Source organism: Dinoponera quadriceps, unplaced genomic scaffold, assembly GCF_001313825.1.
Source record: "Dinoponera quadriceps isolate SergipeBrazil2010 unplaced genomic scaffold, ASM131382v1 scaffold1476, whole genome shotgun sequence".
In the NCBI taxonomy this organism is placed as follows: domain Eukaryota; kingdom Metazoa; phylum Arthropoda; class Insecta; order Hymenoptera; family Formicidae; genus Dinoponera; species Dinoponera quadriceps.
Genome location: NW_014555863.1, coordinates 1,413,983 through 1,426,587, shown reverse-complemented (window position 1 = coordinate 1,426,587; position 12,605 = coordinate 1,413,983). Strand labels below are relative to the sequence as shown.

Sequence of the window (12,605 nt, the reverse complement as noted above, 5' to 3'; positions counted from 1 at the left end):
ACTCAAATACATGTTTAATAAAGCCTGAAAGAGAGAAATTCGATTCCTTCTTCCTTACTCCCAGAATAAATTGTCAAATTTAGGCCTTTTTTGAGGGCTCTAGACTGGCCTAACCTCTTAATTGCGAAAGTAATCAAGTATCAAGGGAGTCTTAATATGCTAGTAATAATTTTTTTCAGCACATGCTGCTGATTCATATTTTCTGGCGTGGTTAGCTTCTTTCGGTATATAATGTTGTTGTATTATAATCATAGCAAATTACTGCAGTATGTATGATACAATCAGTCCGGAAATGATAAGAAACGTAGGTACTTTAGGAATTCGATAGTTGTAATGTTGCATCGATGTAAACATTACAATTGTCGAATTCCTAAACATTATTTCGAATATTTCTTATGATGTAAAAATCGTTATTGGTAAATATTCACAATAGGGAAGGCAGCTCCGATGGGGGGCCATGACAATATATGTCACGTCAATTGACAATATATGTCAAGGTCAACATCAAGTCCTTGACAACATATGTCAAGGTCAAGTCCACCAGAGCAGTCTCTCCTATTGTAAACATTTGCCCATTAAAGAAAAAAATATATAGTATGCCATTAAAAAAAAAATGTGGTGATCTATATATTAATATTGAGAATATTAATATCTAATTGCACTAGAAAATCCGCGTTTCACTTCTAATGGCCTTCTTTCGTTGCTTGAACCAAGTAAAGAAAAGTCTTACTTAAATTTCAATTATATTTAATTACGTTTAAAACTTTATGTCAGTTCTCTAATTATCTGTAGTTGGTCTTTCGTTTATTTGTTTCCTTTATCTCCTTTATCAGCCGCGAAAAACTGAGTAATCTTTGTGGTGTTGAATAAATTTGTCAGTTTTTTAAGTAGCATGATCCAATAATAATAGAAACTGTCGAGCAAGAAACAAAAACATATATATGAAATAAAGATAAAGTCAGTGATCTCGGATTCCAACGGCTATTTATAAGTGTAACACATAAGCGATTTAAAAACATATTTATATATTTAATCTTGTCCTGATAGCAAATTTCACTTGGTTATTATATTTTGGGTTAACCTAATTTCCGAGCAAAGTAAAACAAAAGAAAAGGTTACAATTGGCCGCTAACACATATGCAAGAGAAGATTATTTAAGACAAGTGATAGCATAACACGAGGCATTTAGACGTGAACGAGAAAAGCAGCGCAACTAGAAACACAGTTCAAAGACGAGTGTAGTTATTTTAATTCAATTTTCTGAAATCGTTCGATTAAATGAAGACCAGCCAATTCGACTACAAGAATATTAATTAATATTTTTCGGTATGACACTATTATTTTTCCTTCTATTTTAATATAATTTTCATTTATCAGCACGTAAAGTTAACCGACAATTAATCTAGCATTCCGACAGCTGGCTAATATATAAAGTAATAAACTTGAATATTACATCATTCACAGGATTTACAATAATTAAGCGCGTAATCATGGCGGAATGCGGTTCATGCATGCATAATAGCTGTGCAACTGCAGCAAGTGGCAATACGACACCCCTCTTTCTGCAAATGACGAACGCGATTCTGGCTACAAACTGCGCACTAAGCAATGTCAAAAATTACCCGCCGGATCGCACGGAAGAAATTCTGAACAATGCCATTAGCTTTGACTTCATTATCGTGGGCGCAGGAAGTTCTGGGTCCGTGCTAGCCAATCGTTTGACGGAAATAGGAAAACAAAAAGTACTGCTGTTAGAGACAGGTGACTACCCCTCAGCTCTTACTGAAATGCCCTCAATGTTCCCGCAGCTACTAGGATCCCCGGAAGATTATTTCTATGACTTCCAGCCGGAGCCGAAAGCTTGCCTGGGTTCCAAAACGAAGCAGTGCAAATGAAATAAAGGCAAGGTTCTCGGCGGTAGCTCCTCGATAAACGCTATGATCTTCTTTATCGACAACGACAAAGATTACAATGAGTGGTCCCGGATGGGTAACCAAGGTTGGAGCTACGAGGAAGTTTTGCCATATTTCAAGAAAATTCAGAACTGCGGCAATGCCAACACACCCGAGTGGAGAAGAAAGTATTGCAATCCCGACGGGCTGTTGCCTGTCAGGTATTACAATTATACCGACACAACAATAGAAGGTATGATTCTGAATGCCACCGGCGACTTGGGGATACCTACGCTGAAACCTCTCATCAATGACAAGTTCATCGGATTCGGCTTAGCTGAATGGACTGTGGACGATGGTCGTAGGATAAACGTAGCGAAAGCCTACCTAACTCCAGTCAAGGACAGGGACAATCTCTATTTAATGATGAATACGCGAGCCGACTACTCATACTACTAAACGATACAAAGGCGTACGGAGTACGAGTAACACTAAAGGATGGCAGATCGGTCGACTTGAGAGCGTCGAAGGAAGTGACGCCGGCGGTGTCGCCAGTTCACAACTGCTCATGCTCTCCGGCATTGGGTCTAAAAAGCATCTGCTCGAAATGGGAATACCGAATGTTGTTGATTTACCAGTCGGCAAAAATCTTCAAGACCATGTTGGCTGGGAAGGTATATATCTGGCCTACAGGAACCACTCTTCGGTACCACCTCCACCGACTACCTACCGCATGGACGAAGCTTACCAATGCCTGATACACAACTAATGTTTCTTTCCAACCAAATTAGGATTCGACATCGTAGGTTTTGTCAATATAAATAACGAGACATCTAAGTACTCCGATATCCAGTTCTTTCATCTTCATTATCTTCGATAGCATGTAGAAAGGTTGAAAACGACGATGAATACATTCAATTTGGACGACCGGATAACCAGTGATTTAATGAACGTGCTGAATGAAGCTAATATATTGCAGCTTCTTCCGGTTCTGTTAAAACCAAAGAGCTTAGGTGAATTGTTGTTACGTAGCAGAAATCCAGCAGATCCTGTTAAGATCTATGCGAACTACTTATCCGAGCCGGAAGATATGGAAACGATGTTGAAAGTTTTGAGATTTGTAAAGCAACTGCTGACAACTCCAACGTTTGCACAAAAAGGATTGTGGTTGCATAATGTGGACATTCCGGGTTGCCGACACATCCAATACGATTCCGAGGAATATTGGAAATGCAACTTGCGACATTTGTCTTCCCCGTTTTTCCATCCTGTTGGTACGGCCAAAATGGCTCCTCGAAATGACCCCACGGCCGTTGTGGACAATCGATTGAGAGTTTACGGCGTACAAGGTCTCAGAGTCATCAATGCATCTATAATGCCAAAAGTCATTAGCGGTAACACAAATGCACCTACGATAATGATAGCGGAAAAAGGCGCAGATTTAATTAAGGAAGATTGGGGGTCTAAGATAAAGTATGAAGAGACTTATCCTAATTTTAAAAAAGAAGGAAAGGTTTAGGATATATAACATTCTTAAGACTGAAGTCTTTTTTGATCTTCTTTTTTTATCTATATTATAAACGACGAATTAACAAACATACAGAAAAATTTCATTTTTAAAAGACATTTCATTCTTAACAGAGTCTGCAGCAATAGTACATTATTATTTATTATACATGTGTTTTTTATACAGTGTGTCAGAAAATTTAAGGCATAATACTCGTGTACAAATAGAACAAATCAAACCAAATAACAAAGTCATGGACCGTTTTTACAAATTTTGCAACAGTTATAAAATAAAAAATTAATTAATTAAAAAATATAAATTTAATTAATTAATTAACCAAATTTGATTGTTAATTATTAAATTTAACTATTAATTAATTAAAAAATATAAGAACGAATGAGCGCATATATAAGAACGAAGACGCGGTAGGGAAAGTTATGAATAACGTGACACCGCGCCAAAAAAGGCGCGTTTCTCGCTATCGACTGATGTTCATAATTTTTAGGAGATACTAAATAAGTCTTTTCTACAAGCTAGAAACCAAATTTCTTCGTGCATGCCTACAGAATCCATTCTGCTGCTTTCCGAACGTTCATTCATTCATATTGTTTAATTAATTCCTTAATAACTATTGCAAAATTTACAAAATGGTACATGACTTGTTCAATTTGTGCCGTTCTATCTGCACACAAACGTTATGCGTTAAATTTTCAGATACCTTGTATACATATACTTTATCATATACAGGATGGAACATAATTTTGTCTGCCTAGAAAATTCCCGCTATCTTTAAAGATGTGAAAATATTTTAATTGCAAAAGTATGGCATGAAGAAGGCCTTAATGTGCTAGTAATAAAATTTTCAGCTCATGCTGTAGTAATTCACTACTTCACATTTTCTGGTGTGATTAGCTTTTTTCGCTATATAATGTTGTTGTATTATAATCATAGCAAATTATTGCAGTATGTATGTTGCAATCAGTCCAAAAATGATAAGAAATGTAGATGCTTTAGGAATTCGACAATTGTAATGTTGCATCGATATAAACATTATTTCCAACATTTCTGATAATGTAAGAATCATGGTTTTACTCCATTGTTTAATGATCTTGTATCAGGTTGTTTAATTCGTCTGAACATTCCGTTATTACATTAAAGATAAGAAATTATAGCATGTCATTAAAAAAAAAATTAGGTGACCTTGAAATCTCCGAAGCGCACTCACTCTTAAAAAAATTATCACTATATTAATTATTATAGCTCTCTTGATACCAAATACACATAACTTTCGTAATTAAAATATTTTTACATGTCTAAAAATAATGAATATATTCCAGGACAAAGTTATTGTTCCATCATATATACATCATATATATATTTTTCATCATATTTTATCATATACGTCACACACAACACGATACACTCTCATATTTAGAGGTTTATGATAATATTTTGCCCTTCTTTGACCTGAGTCGCCAAAATAGCGAGAAAATGGTTGAAAGTTATTCTGCATTATATTTGCCTACATTTCGTGCAAAAACACGTACGAATATCTCGAGTGTCCCGAGGCATGAACAGTTTACGATTTGCATATAATTACATATGCCACATATGTAATTATATTATATTGCATATAATTACATATGTTACATTTAAAACGGACATTTTTTTTAAATAAGATAATTATCGACTTACAACGCAATATGCAAAGACACTCCCGTCCGATGGAAAAGTTCGCTCGAATATTTCAAAGATACTTCGTCGAAATTGACTTGAGTATCATCATATAAGTACAAAAAATGTTTTAATTTTCGTTCAGTTATATCTGTCGCTATTAAAAATTAAGCTTCGCTTGTAAATGATTATGTATTGGATTTTAATGTACTCCTTTAATAAATAATTGCAACTGTATTTTTAATCGTATTTTTAGTCGTCCAGTCTTCATTTATATTCCTATGATTTAATTAATGGTAGAATTAAGTTCTTTTCATTATCTCTTTACCTCGCGCGTTACGAGCTTAGATAATAACATCTATAATTTACTTCGCCGGCGTTTCTTACTGATAAGGAATTTTATTAAACGAAGAATATATTTTGTTAACTAGAATTTCGTCTCTCTCGTATCGTAAACTATATATAGCAGATTCCAATGGATATTGGTCGATCTGGGACAATGGGAACAAAGAAACGAAAGAAAGCGAAAATACAAAGAAATGTACCGAGACACGACGGTCCAAGTTTACAACTACACGCTGCGAAGCGTGTAGTCACGAACGGTCGTTTTCGCGCGGAAAATCACGGTGCGAAGTACCGCCTGCCGTAAATTCTAACAAATCGACGAACAAATTCCTCGGGTTACGGACACGCTGTGAACAACGAACAGCGACAATCGAAAGCTATCTATCTCGTTGCACGTTTGTTTCGTTAAATAACCGCGCTTTTACTATGCATTCATAAATGCATTTATAAGTTGCAACTTTGGCAAACCGAGCGACGCCAAAATAGCGAAAAAATAACGGGTGAAAGTTATTCTGCATTATATTTGCCTACATTTCGTGCAAAAACACGTACGAATATCTCGAGTGTCCGGAGGCATGAATTAGTTTACGACTTGCATGTATGTTGCCAATTTAAAACGGACATTTTTTTAAATAAGATAATTATCGACTTATAACGCAATGTGAAAAAATATTTTCGTCCGATAGGAAAATTCGCTTAAATATTTCAAGGATATTTCGTCGAAATTACCGGCAGCAAAAAATTTTGTAAGAAATTTCAGTACACTGGTATTTCTCTCCCCTAAAGTACCCTGATATACTTTCGCTCATATCCGAGCGATATAACCAAGAATATAATACCGGAGTATTGAACCATGTTGAAGTCATTCGTGCGCCGGTGTCACTCGGTGCGCAACGCAGGTGCGTTCGGATTCATCCGCGATCTTTTCCTCGCCTTCGAGACGGATCGTCAGTAAAACGGTGTTTTACTGTGTTACGGAACTCGTTATTGAATAGCTCGTTCAATACTGACAGCTTTCACATTCGTGCAACGTTTCACTGATTGCCTAAACGATGAGATAACAATCGGCTAAACCGATGTAACTTCTCGTGAAAACTGTGTGAAACACCGAGCAGAATTAAACCGCAAGGTACAATCGTAACGTTCGAATTTGAGGAACGAGCGATTCCGAGGATTCGATCTGACCATGTCGTGGGTGCCACCGAATTTAGCGGAACTCTGCGCGCCGCACTCGACGGTTACGTCGTGCCAACCTTCGACGTATCTCTTCTTGGCCTTCATTGCGCGGCTCTTCGGGTATTCGACGGATCACAGCTACCCCGTACTTTCCGACAACTTTCCGCATTGCTATTACCCGCTCGCCGCGAATTGGGATGCACTCGCAATACCGCCAACAGCCGGATGCAATGACCGTCTGGAAGACTTCGAGCAAATTTCGTGGGACGAACGTGGGCTGATATTCTCGCCGCTGCACGCGGGACCGCTGAGCGAGAATTTCTACAAACAACTGAGAACGGACGATCCAAGCATCCGAGCTACGGGATTTTTCGAGGAAGCCGCTGGGACCGTCGGCGATTACGGTGCGGTGAATTTCCCGCAACCCGTCGAATTCCAGCCGGAGCAGTACGACTTCATCATCGTCGGAGCGGGCTCGGCCGGCTGTGTTTTGGCGAACAGACTGAGCGAAATCGAAGGGTGGCGGGTGCGTAATACGATCTTGCCTCGTTCGCATAACAATTCCTTAACCCCTAGGCTATTGTGGGCGCCCATAGGCGCGTAGAAATTTTGCGTTTGTGACACTGAGAGCGCCTATAGGCGCTCGACGCAGTTTGACACGGAGGGCGCCTAAAGGCGCCCTGAAAATTTTATCGATATTTATTCTGATAAATCTTATCTCAGTTAGACGAGAGTGAACGCTAATTTCACTGGTACATATTTCGTTAGTCATCTGCTATTTAAATATTTAAATATTAGCGAAATATTGAAAAAAGGGTCTTTAGACGGAGTGGAGGCACGCGCCCCGTTGTTCGCATCGTCCGGAGCAGACAATAAACAGAATTCTGAAGACATCACTTCGTACCGTGGTAATTATTCTCACCTCATCGAACATAACAAAAGAAGTGAGACACATTACCAATGTAAGAAATGTGATGTAAGATTATATATTTATCCATGTTTCAAATTATATCACACTTTATTAGACTATTAGATATCTTGCAAAAAAAGCTTTACATTAACACTATGCCGTCTGCACGTCTAATCGGGATTCTTTTGTTTGGCGCCGGTAGGACTGACTCAGATCATTTCGCTTGTCGCCGGCGGTTTTTCGAGGTTTTCGGGAGATCATAAATCGTCAGTTCTCATTAGTTTTCAATCCTGTCCCGCTATTTTCATGAAATTTCGAGGATATATGTAAATAAATGTAACATTTTTTTGTATTATATATTTATTTATTTATTAATATTTTATTGGGTACTTAGTATTTCTCTTTTAGATGATATGAAGCAAAACAATCTCCAAGGTGTAACGCGACTCCATAAGACTTACACATTAAATTTGTTGTCCTTTTTTTTTTGTTTTTGGAATACACGAGGTTTGTTCAAAAAGTATCGCGAGTTTTGAATTTCCGCGGGTTACGTATATTCGATTTTCGATTTTTTGTGGCGTTATGTTGGTACTCATGTCTCTCACTTATGCCGACAAGTTCGGCCATTTTGAATATTCAGTTTATCTTTGACAGCTGTTTTGCTTGGACGTGTTTTGGCTCGTCTTCGATTTTTGCCTATTCCAAAAAATGAATCAAAGAATATAACAAAATTAAGTGCGCAGACGCGTTCCGAATGTTGGCTGTGGCATATGGTGAAGCTACCTTGGACCGAAGCAACGTTTATCGGTGGTACAAAATGTTCTCAGAGGTCCGAGAAGATGTGAACGACGAAGAGCGTGCCGGACGCCCGAGCACGTCAACAACAGACGAAAACATTGATGAAGTGAAGAAAATAGTATTGGCCAATCGTCGAATCACCGTTAGAGAAGTTGCTGAAGACCTAAACATATCGATTGGCTCGTGCCATTCAATTTTTACTAATGATTTGGGCATGAAACGGGTCGCCGCGAAATTCGTACCAACGCCCCTGCTCACACATCGTTGCTTGTGCGCGAATTTTTGGCCAAAAACAACACACTAATGATGCCGCAGCCACGTATTCCGCAGACCTGGCCCTCTGTGACTTTTTCTTGTTCCCGAAACTGAAGAGGCACATGAAAGGACGACGCTACGATTGAGGAGATAAAGACGGCATCGAAGAAGGAGCTGAACAAGATCACAAAAAATAATTTTTTGAAGTGCTTCGAGGATTGGAAAAAACGTTGGCACAAGTGTATAATATCTGATAGGGATTACTTTGAAGGAGACAAAATAGATATTCATGAATAAATAAATAATTTTTGAAAAAACACAAAATTCGCGATACTTTTTGAACAGACCTCGTACATGGCGCTTTCTTCGTTTTCGTTTGTCGGTTTCGGAAATTTGTATTAGCTGGTGTTGCTTTAGCTGACCGGAAAATCTGTCGATCGAATCATAATGTCTGTAACTTATTGTTACTTAAACAGAACACAAACAGAACACCAACAGTACACAATCAGAACACAAACGGCACCACAGTGCTGTCGCCGGCCTTTGCGCGATAGTTTTGCGCACGACACCAACGTGGTGTCTCCGGACGGCATAGTGTTAATATTAAATTCGTAATATTTATAATAATTCGGTTCAGAGAAATAAATAATATTGTTTTAATGTAGTAAAATTCAGTTTTTTGATTATTGAAATATGTTTTCACAAAAATGCATCCCTACCCAAAGTTCGCCGTTTTCAGCGTACATCATAACTCAATTCCTGCCGTATGATACAGCCAGTGCGTCTCAAAGTCTGTCGTAGACAAAGGGTTAAGGAACTAGGTAATTGCATTGGATAGAGAAGATAATTGCAGCATCCGACGCAGAAAAGTGAATGCATGTGGCAAGTTTGCGTTTCTTTTTAGCGCGGGTTACGCCTTGTGTGCTGCACAAAACGGGTTTCGCGAGACGAAGTGCAGTTTTATGACCCGAAAATAGTTACCTCGACTGCGTCGTTACTCGACGAATAATAATCCGGCAGGCATTCTCGACTCCCACTTTGTGACTCGCATGTACTTAGCCGTTGCGCGAACTTCGTTGCGACCCGGCAAGACGCGAATGTTACTGAGAATGATTTCAGCTTGACGTATTTACAGGTGCTTTTGTTGGAGGCCGGAATAGAAGAACCATTAGTCACGAATGTTCCGGCATTCGCTTCCATGTTGCGAACGAGTAACATCGATTGGATGTATCGCACGCAGCCGGAAGAACATTCGTGCCGAGCCCGAAAAGGGGGTGGGTGTCCTTGTCCTAGGGGTAAGGTACGTATTCTGAGGATTACGGGAACCACGAGAACGAGTTCCTTGATCCGGATATGTTTTCCTGTTCAGGTGATGGGCGGATCGAGTTCGATCAACTACATGCTATACATACGAGGTAACCCGAAAGATTACGACGAGTGGGCCAAGTGTGGAAATGATGGATGGAGTTTCGAGGAAGTGCTTCCATACTTCCTCAAGTCCGAGAATAACAAGGACCCGGAGGTAACGAGCGACTTCAATCGACTTCCTATCGATTTGGCTTAACAAAAGCACACGAGGGTGCTCGTGTACGATTATTACGCAGAACGAGGCGATCATTAACACCTTGAGAATATTTCCGAAGGATACAAATATTTTATCAAGGCTCGGCTAGTTCTCGAGCAGTTAGATGGATTTTGTTGTGTCCAATTTTTAGTTTTGTCCGATCGATATATCACGTAGAATTGCAAACTGATACCCGAAATAACGAGCCATTTCTCAACCGTTTCCAGACAATTATGAAAGTAACTTATTGCATATCATTTCTCGCCTATGACATCATAAAGCAATATGGCTGCCGAAAGATAGTCGGGTCAACGACTAAATGAAGACGACAAACAAGTTTATATTTACAGAAAGTATTGAAAGTGATGGCCGTTGGATGACATTTCTGTTAGATAAATTTTTCTTCTACCGTCGTATTTGGAAGATATTCAAGGTGACAGTAGTTAATTATTGCCTCACCTTGTACATACGCAAGTTTCCACAAGATTTTCCCCGGTATTCATGAAAATAACCGACGCGATCAAGTCAGGTGGTTCTGAAACACTAATTTTGCAGGTCGTAAAGGAGAACCCGCGCTATCACCGCCAAGGCGGCTATCAGGACGTCGAGAGGTTTTCCTACATCGACGTGAATACTGAAATCCTGATAGACGCGTGGAAGGAGCTGGGATACGATCTGGTGGACGGGAACGCCGGGCAGCAGTTAGGAATTCAACATTACCAGATGACGTCCGTTCGCGGAATGCGGCAGAGCACGAACGGCGCGTTTATCCGGCCCATCAGGCACAAACGACGAAACTTGGTGATCAAGACGCGCGCCCACGTGACGAAAATCCAAATCGACCCGAGGACGAAGCGAGCGTTCGGGGTGGAGTACCTGTCGGCCGCCACCGGCTTCGTGAAGGTCGCCTTCGCGCGGAAGGAGGTGATCCTGTCGGCCGGCGCGATCAACTCGGCGAAGATCCTGATGCTATCGGGCGTGGGCCCCGCGCAGGAGCTGGCGAAGCACGGCATACATGTGTTGCAGGACTCTGCCGTGGGCCGGAACCTTCAAGACCACGTCACCATAGACGGCTTGGTAACTGCGGTCAGCAATATGACCGCCACGGTCAAGGACAACACGATGAAAATGAAGGACGTTTATTACTACAAGAAGACCGGTAAAGGCCCCTTGAGCGCAACCGGGCCCACAAACTGCGGCCTGTTCGCGCAAACCTCTTACGCGCATCATCCCGGCCTGCCCGACCTACAGTTCGTCTTCGACCAAGGCAACCAGATGGACTACTCGCGACAGCCTGGGGATTTTACCGAGGCTGCGGTAGAACCGTTGTCCTATTACGACGCTATCAATATCAGGCCGATCCTGCTGACGCCCAAGAGCCGCGGATTCATCCTCCTGAACGACAGCGATCCGCTATGGGGTCCACCGCTCATCTATCCAAGGATGTTCACGGAGTATCCCGACCTAGACGCTTTGGTCGACGGTGTAAAGATAGGCCGTGCGCTCTTCGAGACGAAAGCTTTCCGCGAACACGATCTGCGACTCATGGACACGCCGTTGCCGGCCTGCCGGCACTTCCGGTTCGACACGGACGAGTACTGGAAGTGCGTTGCGATGGAGTACACAAACACCATTTACCATCCCGTGGGAACCTGCAAGATGGGCCCGGAGAACGATCCCGAGGCCGTGGTGAATCCGCGCCTCAAGGTGCACGGTATTCAGGGCTTGCGCGTCGTGGACGCTTCCGTGATGCCGACGATTGTTCGCGGCAACACGAACGCACCGACAATTATGATAGCCGAGAAAGCCAGCGACATGATCAAGGAAGAGTGGCTGTGACGGCTTCTTTGTTCGCTCCGTCGTTCTGTAATTGATATTTGCTTACTTCCGACGCACAAACCGCGAGCAGTATCATTATTACGGAAAGTGGCGGATGTGCGCCGATTATTGTTATATTCATAGAGACTGCCAGCCACCACCAAGGTAACACGCGACCAAAATAATCGGCCGCTGCCGCTCATCTCTCTTTCGATCCTTTCGATCCATACGATGATGATGTTATTTGTACTAACTTACTTATATTAATACTATACTAATTATTGTTTATTAATATGTTCACGTTCACTTCTAGAATTATCAGAGACAACGGATGATTTATACTTTTTCTTTGAATCGCATCTCCCTTGTATTAATACACTTATCGACGCCTGCGATACCTCGAAACGATACGACGTGAAAGCATAAGAGGTTGCATATTAGCAGGCGTAACGTGGAAACAGTCGCGACGAGTATGGAATATTAAAATCGGTATGGTTTAAGCATTTGCTGCCTCATGTAAATTATATGTTATACCTGTCGCTAAACGCTTTCTTAAGCGTAACCCACTTTCGAGTAAAAAATTTAATAATATGAAAGGTGAGTAGATTAGTGGAATAAATAATGGAACATTCTGTCGCAATTGTACTCCGTTCATTTATTGAATGT

General features: G+C 40.8%; 1 protein-coding gene and 1 pseudogene across 1 annotated transcript; both read left to right on the top strand.

Moving 5' to 3' along the window:
• The first annotated feature begins 1,490 nt into the window (after positions 1-1,490).
• Positions 1,491-3,411, top strand: LOC106745574 (annotated as a pseudogene).
• A 3,193-nt stretch (positions 3,412-6,604) lies between these two features.
• LOC106745573 (glucose dehydrogenase [FAD, quinone]-like) lies at positions 6,605-12,553 on the top strand. Its single transcript, XM_014621273.1, has 4 exons — positions 6,605-7,120; positions 9,693-9,857; positions 9,927-10,079; positions 10,677-12,553. Exons 1-4 carry the CDS (start codon positions 6,605-6,607, stop codon positions 11,958-11,960), a joined length of 2,118 nt encoding a protein of 705 aa, XP_014476759.1. The 3' UTR covers positions 11,961-12,553.
• Positions 12,554-12,605: the final 52 nt, after the last annotated feature.

What these genes read in the sequence shown, in the direction of transcription:
- LOC106745573 (XM_014621273.1), top strand. Translation starts at nt 6,605, where the DNA reads ATGTCGTGGGTGCCACCGAATTTAGCGGAACTCTGCGCGCCGCACTCG. An exon ending in GTCCTTGTCCTAGGGGTAAG is followed by an intron (nt 9,858 to 9,926) that starts GTACGTATTCTG and finishes TTTCCTGTTCAG; the next exon opens with GTGATGGGCGGATCGAGTTC. An exon ending in AGAATAACAAGGACCCGGAG is followed by an intron (nt 10,080 to 10,676) that starts GTAACGAGCGAC and finishes CTAATTTTGCAG; the next exon opens with GTCGTAAAGGAGAACCCGCG.